Source organism: Aythya marila (genome assembly GCF_965140915.1).
Source record: "Aythya marila genome assembly, chromosome: 5".
NCBI lineage: Eukaryota > Metazoa > Chordata > Aves > Anseriformes > Anatidae > Aythya > Aythya marila.
Genome location: NC_139046.1, coordinates 25,740,582 through 25,761,760, shown reverse-complemented (window position 1 = coordinate 25,761,760; position 21,179 = coordinate 25,740,582). Strand labels below are relative to the sequence as shown.

Sequence of the window (21,179 nt, the reverse complement as noted above, 5' to 3'; positions counted from 1 at the left end):
CTTTATCTCTTTATTTCCCTCATTTGTTTCATGGGTGAGGCGATTGTTAGGACTTGTGCAGAGCAGCAGTATGCAATATAACTGCTGATTAAACCGTGTTTTCAGCATAAATTCAGTTTCAAGAAAGCTGGGTGGGATTTAGCCCATAAGTTTTAGATGCCTAGTTCAGGGTGAGACAATCTCTGTAGACCAACCTCTTTCTTTCCATCTCTTGGACAGGGGCTGCAGCCCTGGGCCCCGTCAGACGCAGAGGTGTGCATTTGATGAGATGAAGCTCAGCTCCAGCCTTTTCAGAAAAAAAGTAACTGGAAAGTCATGCCCCAAAACTTTAAATGTTTTCTTTTATCTTGCCCTGAGACTGCACCGAGTTCCATAACTGGAACAAAAATAAAGGCATGACATAACGTTGGAGAGTTTGCCTGTTAAAACACGACGGTACCCCGAGCCTCTGTTTTTTTTTGGGTTGTGGCTTAGGTAACAAACTTGCGTGCAATGTTTTGCAGAGATTCTTGAAACTTCAAACCCTCCCTGAGCAGTAGCGTGCTCCTCGCAGAGGTCAGAGGAGGGCAGTGCCAAGCTGGGAGGGAGTGGAAGTTTCCAGGTGGACTTTCCATCGGAGTTCATAGGACAAGTGAATCCCAACACAGCCGCCAGCCAGCAGAAATGGCCACCAGGCCCCGCCAGCTGGCAAGCTCCCTTGTTACACGCCACTGGGGTAATTGGAGGAACTGGGCTCTGGAAGTGGAAAGAGGAACAGGCTCGCCTTGAACTTCAGCAGGGCAGTAGGTGAAAGTTCCCGGGAAGTGAAGGGGAAGGTTTCCTCCAAAAGCTGGGAAGGAGCCTCGCTGGCCACGCTGTGGCTGCTGCTGAGGGCTGGGGCCAGTTGGGAGAAGTGTTCTGAGTCCTCACTTCCTCAGGGCGGTTTGTGTGTGATTGAATCTGTGCTATCTTTGATGAAGGATGTTTCATTTCCCTAAATGAACTCGTGTTTTAGATTAAGTCCCAAATATTTGATTTCAGGCAAAACTCGGTGAAGTGGAAACAGATGTGTGTAAATATATTGTAACAACAGCTCCTCTCCTCAAACAAAACGCGGCCAGAATTACCATATATGCTGCCTCTCTCGATGTCTAAAGGTTATTTTGTCCCATTACCCTTATCAAAATGTGATTTATTTAGCTGTATGACCAGGACACCATATCTGGGGTCTCCAGGACAGATTACACAGGAGGCAGAGCAGAGCAATGCTAATTTATGGCTGTTCAGCTACCGCTTTATTTTTAGTTGATTGAATTATGTCCCAGCCTGGCTTGTGACCGTGATGGTAATGGTGATGGCTATATCTTGGCAGTGAGTTCAAATACAGACCCTTAAGAGAAGAGGCCTTGTGCTTTCCAGAAGTGGCTGAATAATTCTGCATGGTCAGTAAAACCAGCAGATTGGATCCTAAAGCTTACACAGTTTTTACAGAAGTTTCTCAGTAGCTTGCAGTAGGTTGCCAGGTGCAAGGCAGAATGCAAACGGATTAGAGCATAAAAGTAATTCTGGAATAGTTTTTAAGAACAACAAATTGCTTTAACTTTTTATTGTTAAAAACAAGGAAATGCTGAAATGCCAAAGCAGCTGACGCAGAAAGAGGGGAAAAAAAAGTCTAATTGCCACATTCTCACACATTCATATACATTGTTTCGTGGAGACAGACAATTAGTGTTGTTTTCTGCAATTCACCGTGGAGATAAAAGAAATATTTTGGTACAGCAAAAATTGATTATTGCCAACAGTCTGTGAACTTCTTCTTCAGTCGAGAAAACAATTGCGAATTTTGTGGGAAATGGCGTATTTTTTTTTTCAGTGACCATTGCTGCCTCAAACTACAGAAATACCAAAAGTTTTCCAAAGCTTCTTTGTGACTGAAGGGTTGAAAGCTAAACAATTCATTGCTTTCTTCATTATTTTCCAGACAGCAACGAAACTGTATTAGGGATATTTGAAAATACAAAAAGCACATGAGAACAAAGTGGTTTAAAGTTTGACAACGTACAGGCAGATGAAAAGGCAATATTTACTTTGGGGACACACCCATGTGTCTGCAGATTAATGGTAGGGAGAAAGGATACCTGCTTTTAGCTAATTGCCAAGCTCCCACAATGTGTAAGCCAGCAAATTACACTAAAATAGGTCATCGTTTCATCTTGAAAGTTGCGTAACAAGTTATCAATCTCTTCTTCTCATCTGTTAAGTGTTTCAGAATTGCAGGAAGTATTTCATTTTGCCAGCCTCGAATATGTGGAAAGGTAAAGGCATGTCTCTGCAAGACTGTTATTTCTAAACCTGCAGCTGAAAGGATCTTAAACTGCTTTCCATCTGCTATGAGTTAATTTGCACATGAAATGAAAATTGCCCCATTGCATTTTAAGCACTTTAAAGAGTGAAGAGGTGGGGATTGTAAAGACACTTTCAGTGGTTCGGTGCTACTTTCTTTCACAACATGCTAAAGCACTAAAGCATGTATGATAAAATTTTATAATTAGAACTGAGCGTGTGTGTGCTGTGGTTTAAAGCATAATGCATTCATTACACGACAAATTTAAAAAGAAACTCAATGACCAATTTGTTGGTCATAAATGCAACTCTTATCTAAAAATGTACCATGACAAAATGGACACAATAGTAAGGGATCATATTTAGTTATATATTTGCTCGTCAGTAGTTGACCTCACACTTTGATTTTAGAAAATGAGGCTGCCTTTGCATGAATGGGCCATTTTCTCCAATATTTGCCCCAGAAAATAAAGCATTATTGAACGTTTAAAACTTGCTGGAAGACTGGGCACATATCATTGGTATGAGGAATGTTCTGTATGGAGGAATTTGTTGTGTTGTGCATGTTTCATCAGGAATTTTGTGGCAGAACATTACAACATTTCATATCTTCAGATTCTAGTAATCTATGTTTCTTAAAGCTTGTGAAATAGTATCTATTTCTGCTTTAAGTGCTGCAACGGAAAGAATGTTTTCATTGTGCAAATATACTTTGACATACTGCAGAAACAGCTAAACATTTATTCTATTAAGGTTGAGCTTCAAATTAATTGCCCAAGTAGGGAAAGGTTTGTGAACAGATTAGAAAATATATATATATATAAAGATGTATTGAAATGTGCAGCAAGTAACCAGAAATCCCATTTCAAACAATACATTGGAGTTAAAAATAAAGGAATTGACTGACTTTCATTTAAAAGATAAGCGCTATGCTAAGGAAAATTGTGTTTCCCTAAAATATTGTTTAAATAAAGGACAAGGGTCTAGTGGTGGGAGGTTTTTATTCCTGAGGGTTCTGTTTGTTTCCCTCAAAGAAGAGATTTCTCTGTCACCGTAAAGCTGGGGTAGGTTTCTGTTCCTTCATATGGAGGGCTTCATCATATTGCTTCAGTAAATATGAGCACGTGGAATAGCAGAGCTCTTCTTTAAAACACTGTGGTCAAGGCTTGGCCTATCTCGATCTGCATATGAACATCGAGGCATGAAGTCTGCTGGTTTTCAGGCTCTTGAGACTGAAGTTTGTGGTGGTTCCCAGTTACTGCTTGTCACTAAATACATGGTTTGCCTAGAGAGAGGAACAATGACGTTTAGGAAATTGAAGCCAAACAATGGTTTATTTTTATTTTTTAAACTCTAGTTAATAGAAATCAAAGAGCTTTTTATTATTATAATTTTCTAGCAATGTTACTATTCATTTCTTTCTTCCCACATTTCCTTGTATCTCAACACACCCAAACACTTGTGGACAATCCCAGGAGCTGTGTTAATCACAACCACGCGTTTGGGAAATTTTCCTCCCTCTTTTCCCCCTGCGTCAAGCCAACTAATACTGGAGAGCGCAGCCGAGGCCAAAGGCACACAGAGAGGACGTGACTAAAGGATCGCAGCCAAAAACTCGCCGTTCCTCTGGCGTGCCCTTAGCTGCCTGTTCCTGCCACAACTTGCACGTCTTCCCCCAGGCCTGGCCCTGCGGGAGGCGAGGTGCCAGCGGGCAGGGGCCAAGGGGGAAAATGGAGCTGAGGGGTTGCGGGGAGAGACCACCAAAGGCTGGTATGGCTGCGGTGTGGTTATTCGGTGCTGCGTTCCTAAAAAGGCAAATACTTGAAGTATGCATGACCAAAATATATTAAAAAAACGTAGGTCTGAGCACACGGTGGAGAGGGAGGGGGAAAAAAGCCCTTTTGAAGCTGTCAGAATTTTGTTTGCTGTCAAAAGCACTCGTGTGCTTCTGCCACTGTCATACAGTATTTGCATGGTGCTGGTCCAAAGGAGCGAGCTGCCTGATAGAGCAGCTTTGTTGGCTGATGATGACAGGGGGAATTACTCGGGAATTTAAAAAAAAATATATAAAAATATACTATGTGACGTTAGGAAACAAGCACATCTTCCAGGGGAGGGCTTGGGAGGCGTTCAGATATGGGTAAATGTGTGATATGGGTAAATGTGTGTGAATTTAGACTGTGCGCACCTTGCTGTGTGCCTGCGTGTTTTATTTTATTTTATTACAACACCTCGGGCAAAGCCGTACCGAGGACCCCCTCATGGAGGTGCCGGCCATACCCCCCCACCCCCCCAACGGCCGCCCGTGAGGCGAGGCCCCGCCCCGCGGCGCGGGCCCGATTCGAGCGCCAACGGCTCCCGCGGCGTGACGCAGGCGGCGGCAGTCACGTGGGGCGGAGCGGGGCGGAGGCCGGCCCCGTCGCTGCCCGAGCCGCCGCCATGCCGCTGCCGCTGCCGCCGCCCGGCCGCCCCCGACACAGCGCCGGGCCCCGGCCCCGGCCGGCCCCGCTCCCGTTCCCGCTGCTGCCGCTGCTGCTGCTGCTGCTGGCCGGCCCGGCGCGGCCCATCTCCTTCCAGCTGCCCGGCAAGGCGCGCAAGTGCCTGCGGGAGGAGATCCACCGCGACACGCTGGTCACCGGCGAGTACGAGATCGGCGCCCCGCCGGGCTCCTCCAGCGGGCCCTCCGCCAACCTCAAGGTGACGGCACCGGGACCGGGACCGACACCGCCACCGGCACCGGGACCGGGACCGGCGCTGCCGCTGCTCGGCTCGGCTCGGCCCGGACGTGGCGCGGGGCGGGGCCGGGGCGGGGCTGGGGGGCGGCGGGGCCCGGCCCGGTGTGGGGGCAGGGGGACGGGGCCGGGACGGGGCTGGACCGGGGGGCGGGGGGGGCTGCTCGGGAACGGGGTCACGGCGCAGCCGGGCACGTGGAGGCCCTGCGGCAGCTGGCCCCGGTTGTGGGCTGCCTCTGGAGCCCTGCTTTTGGTTTATTTTTATTTTTTTTTTATTTTATTTTATTTTTAATCTGTTGCATCATCTATAAAAGGAAATGTGTCTGTATATGGGCAGCTTATGTGCTTGAAAACCTTCCCCTGGTGAGGCGCGTGTATTTCAGGTTGAGCACATCCCCCTGTTTTTCTCTTACCGAGCCTCCTGCTTCTCGGGTTGCCCACCCTGACCCCTCAGTCTCTTAGAAACCTCCCCTTGTTACAGAGGCCTTGCCTAGGGAGGTGGTGAACGCTTCAGTCTCACTCTGGCTTTGCTCCTGAAGCAGGTACCCAAACAGGAGTGCTTGTGGAAGCTCCATTTGACCAGAGCTATGAAGTTCCATTTTGCTGAAACTATAAAATCAATTTGATGTAAAAATCAGTAAGCGAAGGTCCCACGCTACTCTCAAAAGCCACAAGGGACACATAACCACCTATGCCATTCCTGCTTTCCATCTTACTGTTCAGGTGCAGCCACCTGATGCTCTGGGCCTGCTGTGAGTGTGGCAGCGCCTGTGCTAGGTGCATGCTTCTTGCTCCTTGTGTCCCAGTTGCTGTGAGAAAACACAGCTCAGGACATCCACCCGCGGTGGTCTCGCTCCTTCCTTGCTGCCTGGCCTGCTCCGGTCCCTGGGATGGGGCCACCCGAAGGTGGGAGGCTGGTGGTTAATTGTGGCCGTGCTCGGTGCAGCTCCCATCCGTGAGCTGAGCGGGGTGTTTGTGGTGCTCCCACACCAACAGTGACAGCCTCTGTTGCGAGGAATCCTCGCGCCCTGCCAGCTGGCTGCAGCAGGGAGCCTTGGGGCGGATGACGTCCCGCCGGCATCACATCACGTGCGGCTGTGCCGTTGTAGGGCCTGGCGGGACGGGGAATCGCTGGGCTCTTTGTCAGGGGCGAACAATGCCCTGCCTGTGGAGGGCCGTGTTACTGTAAATAACGTTTGAACATCATGAAAAATCCCTTTCAGGTCAGCCTCTCCCCCGCAAGTGTTCTGGCTGGGCTTTTAGCAGCTTCTCCCACCCCCGCACGCCCAGCTGAGCTGATGCACGGGGCTGATTCGGGGAGCAGAGCACAGCTCTTGCCATCTCAGATCCCGATTGTGGGCAGGCCGTTGGAGCTGGAAAGGACAAAACCAGCTCAAGCAGCGCAATATCCTCTTGCTAAAGATTAGCTCTGCTCCCAGAAAGCCCTGAGGGAATAATGCTGGAAACAACAGAGGCATTTGAGGGCTTTCTTTGCGGTGTTCTTGTCGCACAGCTTGGTGAGAGCCCAGTGCCAGCCCAGATGTGCAGCCAGGCAGGTGCCCTGGTTTTCCTGCAGCACGCAGTGACCGGGACGTGTGCCCGTGTGCCGTGCTGGCACGGCCAGGTGCCGGCAGCCTGTGCCCGGCTGCGTGGCGTGCGCTCATTTGTGCACAGCTCAGACGCAGGTGGAGCTCTGAAAGGGAGCAGCCACGGAGGCTCCGAGGTGTTCTCAGGTAGACAATGCCATATGGCACAGGGGCAGCAGCTGCACGTCCTGCAACACATGGTTATGGAGCAATCTGTGTGCAGGGGGAGCTTGTTCCTTATGCCCTGAGGCTGCAGGATTTATACCCTTTATTATTTTTCCTGCCTAGTGTAGCAACTCATTATATCCACGTAAAAGTCTGTACCTGTTCCGAATATGAGCAAGCGGTCAGTCTCAGTGCTGTCCTGTGGCAGGGAGTTAGTTAGGTGTTGAAATAAGAAAAGAAGCGTTTCCCTAAAATCATTTTGGGTACGTAGCCTTTCCATGTGGCTCTTTTACAGGGAAACAAGGTTGTAGATTGCAAGGTTGTAGACTTCAGTTGTAAGGTGGAGTAAAGGAGAATGTCTGATGTATCTGCTCTGTACCACAAAATATGTTCTGCACCTCTGCCTTCTGCATCCTTGAGATGATTCTCGGACTCTTCAGACATACCTGCTGAGGGAAACCGGGAAACAATGCAGAGGAGAGTGCTGTTGATTTTCTTGCAGCATGGTAATGCCTGCATTTTTTTTACCCAACTCAGTGTATTTCGAGTGGCTTGACCTTTTAATTGAGCACAGCAATTGTCTCAGTCTGTGCCACGGAATGTGTGTCCTTTTTTACTCTTGGGTGAAGCATTTTTGTAGACCGTGTACAGTTTTTACCTATTCTTAGTAATTTCAGAGACGTAGTGCAAAGCAGTCATTACTCCGTCTGTGTAGTCTGAGTGAGTTCTCTGAAGTGGCCACTTCTATGGACCTTGGCACCCTGACCTTGTGTAACTTGGGGCCACGCTGATTATTCATTTCTGGAGTAATAGATACACCCTTCTTTGTGTCATCTTCTGGGGAATGAGCCTTTTTTGTCCCATAAGGCTTCTCTGCGTCTGCTACCATGGGAATTTCTGAATTTTGCTTGCAAAAAGAAGGCAGCGAATGACAGTTTGGCACAGCTCGAGTTCCTAAATGCAGCCTGTATTCAGGGGTTATAGGAGGAAGAGAAATCGGTGTGGTTTTCGGTTTTGGGTCGGTTTTCATTTTTTTTTTGGTTTTGTTTCTTTTTCTCTATTTGTTTTGTTTATTTGTTTGAGTTGGTAGTTACAGAGAGGCACTCCGGCTTTGTCAGCTCGGTGGGGATCCGTAGGGGAGGAGTTGATACAGGTGCAAAGAAGAGGGGAAACCTCCAAAATCAGAATGTGGCAGATCCAGGAGAACCTGTACAGGTTTTATGCTGAGTGATCCCGTGGCAGTGCAGTGCTGTTCCTTACCCTCGCCGTCTCTCTCTCACACAGATAACTGACTCGGCGGGACACATCCTGTACGCCAAGGAGGATGCCACGAAGGGCAAGTTTGCCTTCACCACTGAAGACTATGACATGTTTGAGGCCTGCTTCGAGAGCAAGCTTCCCGTGGGTAAGTGTCCTTTAGCTTCTGGTGAATTCGGGTGGATGTGTGCATGAGAGGTACGTGGATTGTGGTTCTGAGCAGAGTCTGCAGAACGTTTTGCCTTTTAAAGCTGTTTCTCAGGAGTTTGTGGACAATCTTACTGGTGCAGAGCATTTGCTGTCTGTGTTGCATTTGGAAGTTAAGTATTCCCCTGTGGCTGCTGTACAGAGCGCTCAGGTTTCCTCTGAAAGAGGCCTAAGAAAGGGGAATTGTGTTCCTCCTACACAGGTCAGCACAGTCGCAGTGAATGGCAGCATCAGGGTGCAAGCCTCACCTCTCCTGCTCTTTTCATGCTTCTCATCCTGCAGTCAAGCCAGAACGGAGCATGATGCCATCGTTTCCAGGACCTGGCCTTTCTCCCCCGCTGCCCATCTCTCCCCATTAGCTAGAATGTGACCTGCAGAGCGTGTGCTTGGCTGCAATCCTGTTAGGTTAGCAGCACGTGGCCATGGTTTGCACCCACAACTGCGAAGCAGTCGATAAAGGGAAGGGGAAATGAGCCGGACGTCAGCTTTGCATTTGTGCTGCAGGGATAGTTGCCTAACGAGCACCGAGGCTCGTTTCCTGTGAGGTGACGCATGTGCTGCTCTGGGTGCCCGGGCTCATCCTCGGGACAGATGTGCTGAAAGCAGCCAGCACGTGGCTTCCAGTCCCCTGTGGTGTGGGTGAGCCTGTGCAAGCTTGTGAGTGCTCGCGTCTCCTCACCGTCACTGTCTGAGTTCTGCTCCCTGGAGCTGATTCTCCCGTGTCTTACCGTATAGACCCCGAAGAGCAGTCACTAGCAGCGTTCCCCGGATCTGCTGAAAGGCAGCATCTGCTTTGCTGCTCTGCTTCGTGCAGAAGATGCAAGTAATTTGCAAGCTGCAGAGAACTTTCCAGAAACAGAAGGCCATCTTTATCGGTTTGGGGAGGGATCTGGCTTGTAAAGCCTCTTCCATCATATTTTGCAGATGAGACAGTGACCCCAAATGCTCAGGGTTCTGCCTTTTCATGGTGAAGGTAGGGCTTCCCAGTGCTCCTTAACGCATCGAGACATGCAGGCCCCGGTGACTCATCCGGGAGAGCTGCTGCTGCTATTTACTGTCCCACACCTGGGTGTTTGGGAGGCCTCCAGACAGTGCCACAAACCCTTTCAGAGATCACGCACTGAAGTGGGAGAGGCTTCTTTCTTTAGTTGTGTCTAGACTCTTACTTCAGTGCTTGTGACCAGAGGTTTCTTGCCTAGCCAGAGCCTCTTGTGGCTCTTTTTGTTGCGTCAAGTGTTTGCTCCTTGGCTTCCCTGCCTTGTTGCAAGCTTGTATTGGAGCTTTTGGTACCAACGAGGATAACATTTGTAAGCACAGCTTCTGCTCAGTGGCTAGTGGGGACTGAAGTGCCAAAATCTAGAGCTGTTCAGTTGGGCAGTTGGATCTTCTTCTATAGGCCTTCTCTTTAGGGTCCTTCAAGCTGCCAGTTTCTTCTTTGACCCAGGGGCCCCACAAACCTTGCTGACAATTTTTACTGCGTGATGGGTGTCTGCAGATTTCCCCTGCTTGTGCTGGATTTTAAGGAAACGTTGAAGCAAGGGAGGTGGCACCGTGAGGCCTGATCAGTGCAGGACACAGGTGAGGTGCTGTGAAAGAAGTAACTGTGTCACAAGGCAGTGCCTCCTTTCCCCTTTAATGCAAGCAAGGGGATGGGGCAACTGACCAGGCTCTCTTTTCTCCCCATGTTTCTCCTTTCCTTTTCATAGTTACCTCTAGTAGGTGGTCAGGACTTGCAGTGCTGCAGCAAGGAGGGCGTTGGAGCTCTGGAAGAGGAGAACTGTTGGTAGAGGAAGCCCAGAGCCGTTGGGCCCTGAGAGATCTGAGCGACTGGGATTTCTCAATCCTTCACCGCAGAAATGAGGAAGAGGAAGTGAGAAGGAGATCCTGTGCAGAAGGCCCACACTAGGAGAGGGAAGGAGTTCTTAGAGTGCTCCTTGAAGCTGTGCGTGTTCGTACGATGGGCTTTTTGCCCCGCTTCCAGGGTGGAAGGATCCTGTCTTACTGACCACTGATGTGTTCCCAAGGGCACTTACTCTAGCATCGTGAGCCAGTTCCTGACAAGCACAGCACCAGACCAGGTTGCCCAAAGCCTTGAGCACCTCCAGGGATGGGGCATCCACAGCTGCTCTGGGCAACCTGTGCCAGTGCCTCACCACCCTCTGGGTAAAGAATTTCTTCCTCATGTCTAATCGAAATCTGCCCTCTTTTGATTTAAAGCCATTGCCCTTTGTCCTATTGCTACACTCCCTGATTAAAAGTCCCTCTCCCATCTCCATCTTTACCTCTTTGCTCCTTCCATAATCCTACTTTTCCCAACTTGGGGTTTAATACCTTATTTTTTCTGGCATTCTTTTGTGAAAAAAAAAATGACCTCCAGTTCAACCACCTTGTTTTTGCATTGACTACAAATGAGGAGCTCCTTTAGTCTCCTAGGAAACAGCTCCGTACTTGCATGAGATAACCTCTTGAAGACCCTGGGGGTTGTAGGTATCAGCTGGATGGCTTAGCTGGGACTTGCTGCTTTTTTCGGTTTGTTTTACTGTGCTGATCTGATCTCTGCTCTGGTGAGCCCCAGCTGCAGGAGGTGTAAGGAGGCGCAGAGGATCTGATGAGCTTAAGGGAAGCTTCTGCTTGTGCCTTGGGCTCAGTAATCTTCTGGAAGAGCAGCTTGAGGTTTTCCAGGGCAGTCTCTGACAACGTTAACCTCTTGCAGAATGTCTGCTTTCCATCCCCTTGCTCCCAGCAGCTCTCATTTTTCTGCTTTCTTGGCAGCTCTCCCCTCCAGCCTTACAGATGAATCCTTCCAGTTCTGTTCTCTTCACTGTCCTCTTCATCTTTCTCATCTCCTCCTGGAAGCTCAAGTTGTCCAACCAAGTTGCTGTAATTTAAACAACATAAAAAAAACCCTCTCTGAACTGCATGCTTCGCATTTTCTTCTGCAGCTACTGTCAATCCCCCTGCCTGCCAGTCTGCAGGCATGCTGATAGGCATCAAAAGTGGTCAAAACTTGTGGCTGGAGGAAGGAGCACTGCATGGTTGTGTACAACACGTCTGTTAAAGAATGTGCTAGGTTTTAAGTTCGTTTTTACAGTAACTGGTCTTTTATACAAAAACATCCTAATTCTGATTTATCTATGAGGCTTTTAGGTGTCTGAGTGAGAATTTTGAGCTGCATTATCCCTCAGGAATTAAGAAACAGTTTGCAGATGATAAGGGTGATGTTGCTAGTGGATCATTCTGTGCACTGACAGCAGTAGAAGGTGGAGGTGATTCCAGTCTGCTGTTGGAAGAGCTGTTCAGTGGATAGAGACAAAAACTGGGGATGTTGCATTGAAGACCTGCAATATGTTGCTGCCTCTGGCTGCAGTGACCCTGTGTTACCTGTATGTTGAGTTTGCTTGTGGGCTGAGGGAACGTCCACCTGGCAGCTACCTAGGGCTCGGTGTGAGAATTGGACGTGCTCCTGGAGAAAAGCTCTGAAGTTTGCAGTGTGAGGGAATTCAGACCTTGTGCTGTGCTGGCAGCTCGCTGGGGACAACTGCATGCCCCCAAGTGCTGGGCTTTGGGAATGTGTTGTGTACAGACATTTCCTTGGTGGGTGGTAGGGTGCAGTATGATGCTCGGGTCAGCTGATGTGCTGCATTCCTTTAGAGTGTCTTAAATGCATAAGACGTTTTCCCCCCCCCCTCTTGTGAATATTCTCAGATATGAGAATTTGTAGCAGTTAAAAAACAAACAAGGAATTAGCAGTAGGCTTCTCCAGCAAGGGGCCACAGCCTTAAAAGATACTTGTGCTGTTGACTGCAGCCTTATCCTCCTCACTGTTTTTGTGGCTGCAGACATCTTGGGGTTTGCATTTGCAACGTGGGTCTGAGAACAGTGTGTCTGGTCAGTTCTTTCCCTGTAAAGATCCTGCAGTAAAGATGCTGCCTTCGTTTCTGCAGATAGTGCAGCATGTGAGGATCACTAGTCCCCATATGCTGCCTTCCTCAATTAAAGCAGCTTTCCTTCTTCTTTTCTAAATATAAAATCACTTCCCACCTCAGTAACCTTGGTGGCTGTTGGTGTACTTCCTGCGAGGAGGAACACGGGCTTCCCAGCTTGAAGAGTTGTCCCCCTGGTGACTTGAGCCAGGCTGCCTCGTGGCAGCTGGTATTCATTTCTAATCCTCTGCAGTTTTTACAGTGATTTGCATCCTACACACACTTAGCACTTTTGGTTACAGCTTGTTCCCATTATCTTTGGGAGGCTCTCCCTCAGCCAGGATTTATTCTGAAGTCTGTATTTTTAGGCTGGACTGTGCTGCCTCCGCAGTTAGCTGCAGACACGGAGGGGAGGGATGTTGTGAGGCCTTCCTCAGCGCTGGGGAGAGCGAGCTGGTGATTTCCTGGCAGGCTGAACGTTTCGCACAATGAATCCTTTCATTATGCTTCCAGGAACAGGGAGGATGCCGGACCAGCTCGTGATTCTGGATATGAAGCATGGAGTCGAAGCAAAGAACTACGAGGAGGTATGTCCCCTGGCTGCCTGCCCCTCGGACTCCCCTTTCCCAGCACTCACGTGATGCTATTTGTAGATCTGGGGCTCATGATGGGAAGCCGTTTTCCCAGCGGTGATGAAAGCCTGTCTGCAACTTACAGTCCCAGGGAAGCTTTGTCTGCTAGGGGAAAAAAAAAAAAAGATAAATATCAACTGACATTCGTTCTGGGCTCTGGGAACTGGAGCCTAATGTGTGAACTTTTATTTATATCTTTGCCAGGGCAGTGTGACCCAGCTTCTGGGCATAGGTATTACAAGCAACAAGATACTGAGATGTGCAGTTTCCCCTGCCCTAACAGTGGAGGGTATTTTAGGTGAACGTCAGAGCCTCCTAAAGGTCAAGCTGCATCGTTACTGCCTTCCTCACTGGGAGATGTGTTGGCTTGACAGCCCTGAAACACGGTGCTCGTGAGTTGCTAAGAACTGGCCGTATATCAGTGTAAAGGTATTTGGCAGTTGGTGTGAAATGTGTATTTGGTTTGCAGGCGTCACACTGGGAACAGGCATCAAACCCTGAACGTTCCCATCCTGGGGGGACACAGCTTGCTTAGCCCCGGAGCAGCTGTGAGGAATAGCAGTTGCTTTGTGGCTGGGCCAGTCTGGTGGTTTTGGGTGCTGAATTTTGATGGCTTCTGTGCTTCTGGCTTGCTGGAATCTGGGGTCGAGCAGCCCCCAGCAGAGCCTGAGAGTTGTTAGAGGAGAAAGGTTCCTGCCTTAGGGAGGAGAGGGCAACAGAGGAGACTGCGTACGGTGGCAGTTAGGGAACTGATGAGTTTCTCAGATGGGCATGCTGGGTTCTGCTATCCTTCTGAACTCTGGGCTAGCCGTTCCTCCGTGGCTTACGTCAGTACAGTCACTGTACGTGAAGAGTAGAAAAACTGCTTGGGGCTGGGGAAGAGCAAAGCAGTCAGTGGGCAGTCTGTCCGGCTAAACCAGCTGTTGGAGGATTACGAGATGGTGAAATCCTACGTGGTGACCCCTGAGAGTGTAACCGGGAGGACTCTGGTGACTGTGTTTACAGAATGTCTTTAAAACAGCCCTGCAGATTACTCTTGAGTTACGTTATCAAACCCAGTACGTGTTACTCTTGTCCCCAGTGTAGCTCTACCAATGGAGAAGGGACAAATGTAGGAAAAGAAGAATTCAGACTTGCAGTCCCACCTGAATGGAGATCTCGACACTGCCAACAAGCGTCCTTGCCTCATGGGGACCTCTGAGGGACAGGCTGTGTCGAGCCTTGTTGAGTGGTGTGTCTGCGAAGGACTCAGTCTCACCTAGTGCTTGTAAAGCTACTACTGATCTTTAGGCACTGTTTCGTAGTGTTTTTTCTTTTTTTTCACCCTCTGCCCCAGGTTGCTAGAGTATTTGTGTTTTAGGACTTGACAGGTTGTTGTAAGGCCTCAGGGGGAAGGCTGCTGCCAGATTTCTCTCCTGGAATCGCTGCCTTTTTGAACCTTTTCTTAGTGTCCTTGGAGCCAGCAGTGCCTTTGTCCTCCCCCCACTGGTTCTTGCTGAACTCCTACAAGAGTTGATGCAGGGGTTGGATTAGGGGCAGTGATGCTGTCCTGCTTGTGCGTGGGCATGGGCAGTGAGAGCAGGGATGATGTCCGTGCCTGGCTTCATGAACTTGCATAGGTGCAGATGTGTTTGGAGCAGAGGAGCTGGGAGAGTGATCCAGGTTAGAAAATCTTACTGCCCCGCTGCATGGCAGTGACGGGCCTTAGTTCTCTGGGATGGGAGAAACACCTTTCTTCAGTCAGTAAGTAGGAGTGAAAGGACTTTTCAGAGGACACCGAGAAGACTTGGAGATTTAAACTTCTTAAAATTCCTTTCCGGATGAGCAACTCCTTGCCAGTTCCTGGCTACAGTCTCTCTCTGTGCTAGGCAGGCTTTGATGCACCTTTAAGTGGCCCCCGAGAAGCTCAGTGGAGTTGTCTCAGCTGTTTGTTTGGTACGGATGTTCTTGTGCCTTCCAAGACCGCGGTGTTCCACCACCACGGAGGCTCAGTGGGCTTTTTACAGACTGTCTTGGAGCAGCAGTGCTCTTTGGTTTCACTTGGGCTGAGAGAAATCCAGGTTGTGTGTGTGAGAGTACATGCAGGACTGAAATAGGCTGTCGTGTTTTTGTAGCTACACCTTTTAAAAGCAGCTGAAGGGATGCAGGATGGAGCAGAAAAAACAGAGTTTTTCCCAGGGGAGTCGTTCAAGCCTGTGGGTATGGAAAAGTGCCCTCCAGGAGGATAACGGAGGCAGTCAGCTCAGGGTTGTTTTGTCAGCAGAGGTCCCTGACCCCTTGTCCCTGGTACAGACCTGCTGCTAGAGCTGTGTCAGCAGAGTCCAGGCCGTAGGCACGCTTGTGCTGCTGCTAGTTTTTTTTTAGCAAAGATCTGCTGGCAGATGTGCATCCTGGCCAGAGTTTTGTCAGTGCAGCCTCTTGACTAGAAAGCCGGGAGGGTTTTAACCTCTCATTTCCTACGCCCTCTTCGCACGTGTGCTCCAAGCTGACACTGCTGCGCTGGCAGATTTAACGTACAGCTCACCTCAGCATAAAACGGCTCAGATGACTGCTCGAGAGCCTGCTGCTTACCCAGATGTGTGTCATGCGAAGACCCTTCAGTGTCCTGGCAGTGTCTCAGCAGCGCTGCAGCTTGCCCGCTCCCCCAGCGCCACCTACTGCCTGCCGGGTGGGCTGGGGGTGCCTCCTGGGCCTCCTCTGCGTCACCGTGGGGACACCCGTGTGTTTTTGGTGCTGAGCCTTCCCCATGTGGCGTCACCCGGGCGTTGGCCTGTCTGTCAGTCGTGGTAGTGGCAAGTCCTGTGTGAGAACCAGAGTTTTCCAAAGCAGCCGTGGCAGGAAATGCAGTTAGGAATGTCCTTGTCACAGATTTTGCATAATGTTTTGTCGGGTTATGGTCAGGATCAGGGCAAGGACACGTGCTCATACACTCAACTTCAAGTATTTCTGTTACGGAGTGAGCTTTCTAATTGAATTCCCTGTAGATTTTTCATTTATATACAAGTCTTTAGCTTGCAGGTTGCGTGGTGTGCACAAAAAGTGATGTCGTATCAAACCAGCTTTTACGAGGGAAGCGTATTTTTATCTTTCCGACTGGCTCAAGCGTAGCCCATCCCATAGGTATTCCCACAGCGGCATCTGGTGGCAGCTGCAGTGCTCTGGAGCTGCGCAGCCCTGCCAAGAGCGTGTCCTGGCCTTGAGCTTCTCAGCTCACAACCCCCGGGCTCCTGTGGGTGTAAGCGAACCGCTGCTGTCAGGATCAGGCTGCTCCGACTTTCTGGGGCAATGTTTAGCCAAGCGAGTCTCGGCGCTAATACCCAGTGTGCACAGCCAGCAATATTACACACGCCTGTAAGTTAAAATCAACTTACCTTGAGCTGTGACTGCTGTTCACTGGAGGTGTAGCCACGTGGCAAGCTCCTCTGCCCACTCGTCAGAAGCCAACTGTGAGTAAGGTAACGCTCAGCCGAATAAGGAAGGATGTGTTGTGTGCATGCTGAGCTCCTCTGGTGAGTAGGAGGGGCAGACCCGAGTGTGTTTCAGCAAACAGGTGGGAGAGGTGATAGCAGTTTATGCAGTGGGAGTTCCTGGCTCGTAGAGGTGCTTCCCGAGGGGGAAGGATGCCCCAGATCTGGAGTGTGTGAGGAGGAGTGGTGCAAAATGGTAGTAAAAGCCCGTGTAGGAGCTTTTGGCTTTGGTTCAGTGACTGCCTGACTCTCCTGTTTTGTAGATCGCTAAAGTGGAGAAGTTGAAGCCTCTGGAGGTAGAACTGAGGCGGCTGGAAGATCTCTCAGAGTCTATTGTGAATGACTTTGCCTATATGAAGAAACGAGAAGAAGAGATGAGGGACACGAATGGTAAGAGACTGTGCTCCTTTGGAGGGCTGGAGCTCTAAGACCCTTACTTCTGCTGAACGTGTTGTTAGGGAGAACAAGCAATTACAGCAGTCTCTGCCTGTTCCGTTCCTACTAAGAGAAAGCCCTCTCTCTTCCCTTGAGCAGTCGTACTGTCTTGTTTCCCATTTCTAGAAACCATTTCTTCCTGTCTCCATTCCTAATGAGCATTAATCTCACCATTTCACGTTACCCATTAACCGAAGTTTCACCTTGTTCCCTCTCATTGTTCCCCCTGCGTTTATTCTCAGGTACTGCTGGTGCTTGGGCGCCCTCGCCCTCACGGTGTTTGATATCTTGCCTTTGACGTTTCGCAGGGGTGGGGAGAGAGGAGGGTGAGGTTCCCAGGGTTTTAAGGAGCATCCCGTGATGTCAGACTGCCGTGCAATGGTTTCTTGTCTCTTTCAGAATCGACAAACACCCGGGTTCTGTACTTCAGCATTTTCTCCATGTGCTGTCTCATCGGACTGGCCACCTGGCAGGTTTTCTACCTGCGTCGCTTCTTCAAGGCCAAGAAACTGATTGAGTAAAGGAACAAGTCCTCCTCCCCCTCCTCCCAGACCCAGCTGGACACCGCTGGGACCGGCCGTGCCCCCCGGAGCCATCTCACAGATGATACCCCCTGACTGGAGCTTTTCTGCAGGAACTAGGACCCCAAAGGGGGAGGGAACCATAAAGCTGGAGGCAACTGGGGACTGGAGAAATCCTTTTAGATGTTGAGGGTGGGGCAGCTTGTGATGGGTTTGGGGTTTCCTGGGGCAGCGATTAAATAAAAAATGATGTTTCCGTGACAGCTGCAGCGAGCTTTTTGCGCTGTCTGTTCCCCTTTTGTAATCTTGATGATGTCTCCCATCTGTCTGTGACTGTAGTGTTACCCTGAGCCACTTGGTCCTGCTGAGCTCTGTAGGTGCCATGCAGCCAGCACCGGGACGGAGTGAGGGATTCCCTGTTCCGACCAGCTGGGATCCAGGCCTCATGCAAACGAAGGTGAGGGCAAAGAAATAGGATTTACCATTCCAGCAGAGCTTGAGGATAATAGAGGGGGGTCCAAGGTTTGGTCCCTGTTGTGGACCTTGGTGTTTCTCCCTGTGGGAGCTGGTGGGTCAAGGCACCTGAGCATACGATGGTTCAGCCTGGAGTAAGGGGAGCCTTGGAAGGACGGCTTTGTAATGTGCTTGAGCTTGGAAAGCAGAGCCCTGCTTTGCTCAGAGAGGCTGTCCAGCCTTGGGCCTGCCCTTACTCCATGTGCTTGTCTTGGATTTGCCTCTCTTGTCCTGAAATGATGCAGCAATTTTCCTGAAAGCTGTAATCAGCAGCGACCTTTTGTGCAGAGAGAAGGCCTCAGATACAGTCACAGAGCAAATAGGAGCAGGTTATGCTAGGGAACTTGATCTTAAATTGAGCAGGAGACTTTTTTCAGCTAATAGCGTACCGTTTATTCAGCAGGCAGCTGGCTGAATCTCATTTCCTGAGACCTCAAAGCAAGGTGAGCTGCCGTTAATGTGGAGCATGAAGGCCTGTGCCCTGCTTTGAGGTCTGAGGATGCAAGGGGTGCTTTGAAGGATGGCAGAGGAGTTGTTGGAAGAATGAGGATGATCTTGAAAAGCAGTACAGGGTAGGAACAAGCTAATGCTACATCCGAAGGGGGTCTGAACTGTGCCCTCAACAGAATTGTTCTTCTGTATGGTACCACAGAGAGCAAGCAGCCTCTCATGGTTCCTCAGCCGTCCAGATGGAATTACAATGAATAAGCAGGCTGGGGAAAAACAGGCAGGTTAACTTCCTGGACTTACACACTGCAGTTTGTAGGCAGAGATTAAAATTCTTTCACCTTCTCTGCATTCCTTCAGAGCAAACGGTTCAGCAGCACAGCGTTCTGGTCTCACGTGCCTCGACCCTTCTGGCTAGGGAGCAGGTTATCATGGCCCTGGGTCCAGCCTACCATTTGGGAAAAAAGCATTTGTTAATAATTGACAACCTGAACCTGATCTATTGCCGGTGGGAACGGTTGTCCAGGGTGAGGCTATGGGAAAGGGTGAAAAGATGACTTACTGTCATCGAACAGCGTTAGTGTGTTGTTGCTCCTTTGCCATCACCAAGATCCTGGGGTTGTTAGTTCCACTGGCAAGTGCTTATATTGATTTTTCTTTTTTTTTTTTTTTTTATAAAGCCATATTAAGAATCCAAGTCCACTCCTCTCCCTTTATCCTTGTATGTTTTTAAAGCTGTTACACTGCAGAACAGCAGTGATGCCACAGGACTTAATTACAGAAGTCATTGGAAGGTAGCTTTAGGTCCTACAGTTTGAAGCCTGTAGATCTGTTAAGGTTTTTGCTTTTGTTTTTATATGAATTGAAAAGACAGTACAAGCAAGGGGCCTTCCCCGTCTTGTCCGTTGTGATTCGCTTCTCCCCGTCCTTCTCAGAGTATGAAGACACCGTTCTCTCAAAAATGTGGTGAGGCCTTACGTCCTCCAGGTGACTGTTACAGTGTCATCGCTCTGGTGCTGCGCCTTGGTCCTCGCCGCGCTGGGGTGGGTACTGGGGGGCAGATGTGGGGGACTAACGGATTTCTCTGTAATGACTGCTTGGGGGATTTTGTCAATTTTCTCAAATAAAATTGCTTTGGGGAAAAACAACCCACTTTAGTTGTCTGAGTCTTGTTCTTTGTTCTCTTTGTGGGGTTGACACAGTTGGTGATGGTCATTCCAAAAAACTACTCTACTAGAAGTTAACATTTGTTTTTTTCCCCTTCCACTCTTCCTAATCATGTCCCTCTTTACATGGAGGGGTCTTGAGGCTACCAGCTTGTCTTGTGCTTGGCTGTGAAATAGTGCTGGTGCTCTAGAGCACAAGGTTGGATTATTTTCACTGCCAGCTCCCAGGGAGAATTTACTTCATTAAGTCAAATCAAATTACTTTCAGTTTCATGCTTTAGAGGAAGATTTAAATTGTCACAAAGATGAGTTTGCCCTTTGCGACTCAGCTGCTCAGTGAAGGGAGTGATCTGGTATTTACCTCCTGCTGCTGCCAAATCTCTGCCGAGCCTGTGATCCCTGTGCCAAGCAGGGACCGAGTGCGATGGCACATGGCAGAGCTGAGGCCATGCAAGAGCTTCAGAACCAGTTAGTGTTATCGGGGAGAGTTTGGAGAGTGGGAATTCCCAGATCTTTGGATAAGCATCAGTGTCTGCAAGTTCTTGCATGGATGAATACTTGAGCATGTGAAATCGTACAGCTGTTTTCACGCGGTAGGTTGGAGGTGGGTCTGAGCCACGCTGCGGATGCGGAGCTGCCCTGTTCGCTCCCTTTTACTTCTGGGAACTGGGCAGAATTGGAGCTGTTACAGATCCTTGGGTCTGAGCCCATCTTTGCGTGTGACAGATGCATCGCTGGTGAATCTGTAATTGCCTGTAGCAAACGGCATCAGACGTACCCAGCCTCTTCCACCCACTTGTCAATGTGACTAACAATTTAATTATCGCAGCGCTCACGCTGCGTGTGCGTGCCTTGAGAGACGAGCAGCTCGCACTCGGTTGCTCATTTCTCCCAAGTCGGTCAGATATTTGAGAAACAACCCGAGTGCACAACACCTGCGCTGCCTCCGAACTGGCAGATCCGTGCATTTAACGGTGGAGCAGCTGCTGAGGGACTTTTGGCTCCAAGTAGTTTGCCAGCGTTGGCAGGATCATTAGGGGATTCCTGCCTCTGCGTTTCATAAGGTCCTCCAGCAAAGATCCTGGGAAAGTAGCCTGGGCTCTCCTACCCGCTGCAAATTCATTTAATGGATTTGTCTCATCTCTTTAGCTGTGCCCTCTGCTGTGCTCGTCGTGCTGTGGCTGGAGACAGCTTTGCCAGAAGTGAGCAAAATCTTTGGGAAATGAGCTTCCCAGAAGTCACTTTAAGGTTGTTTGGTGGGAAAGAAAGAGCACAAAGCTGGACTGGATGCATCTTTCAGAGGAGAAAAAAGCTGGGTCAGAGAAATGTGTGGCAGCTTGGTTGTGCTGTCTGCTGCCCTTCCTCCACCCCAAAAAATTTTATCAGGCCTATCTGCTCGTTCTGTTCTTCCTATCCCAAATAACCGCTCACTGGTGGTGTGGTGACTGTGGGGAAAAACTGCCTGTTGGCATTCCTTGGATCTTTCTGTAAGCTTGAAATCGATGAGCCCGAGCTTTCGCTGCAACACAAACATACTTTGTTCTGTGTTGCCTTTAGAAGCCTGTTCTGCTTCGTGCTGGAGGTCTGTTTGCACTGAAAGGAGCCAGGGGTTGCTCTGTTTCAGCTGAAGTGACAGACTTTCAGCAAAATGGCAGGAGTTGATGCCTGCCTATCCCTTGTGTTGCAGGTGGTGGTTTATCACCTCAAGCTAAATGCATTACCTCAGCCTCGAGTGTTCCCAGCGTGCTGAAATAGCCTGTCAGAGGGCCCGTGATCTCCAGGTATCTGTACCGGTGATCTCAGCTG

General features: G+C 49.6%; 1 protein-coding gene across 1 annotated transcript; it reads left to right on the top strand.

Moving 5' to 3' along the window:
• Nucleotides 1-4,716: 4,716 nt before the first annotated feature.
• TMED10 (transmembrane p24 trafficking protein 10) lies at nt 4,717-19,355 on the top strand. Its single transcript, XM_082760912.1, has 5 exons — nt 4,717-5,019; nt 8,090-8,210; nt 12,706-12,779; nt 16,555-16,681; nt 17,126-19,355. Exons 1-5 carry the CDS (start codon nt 4,762-4,764, stop codon nt 17,245-17,247), a joined length of 702 nt encoding a protein of 233 aa, XP_082617038.1. The 5' UTR covers nt 4,717-4,761; the 3' UTR covers nt 17,248-19,355.
• The last annotated feature ends 1,824 nt before the right edge of the window (nt 19,356-21,179 follow it).

Excerpts from the sequence above, each read along its gene's own strand:
- TMED10 (XM_082760912.1), top strand. The coding sequence starts at position 4,762 with ATGCCGCTGCCGCTGCCGCCGCCCGGCCGCCCCCGACACAGCGCCGGG. Across the intron at positions 12,780-16,554 it reads AAGCAAAGAACTACGAGGAG|ATCGCTAAAGTGGAGAAGTT; the intron begins GTATGTCCCCTG and ends CCTGTTTTGTAG. Across the intron at positions 16,682-17,125 it reads AGAGATGAGGGACACGAATG|AATCGACAAACACCCGGGTT; the intron begins GTAAGAGACTGT and ends TGTCTCTTTCAG.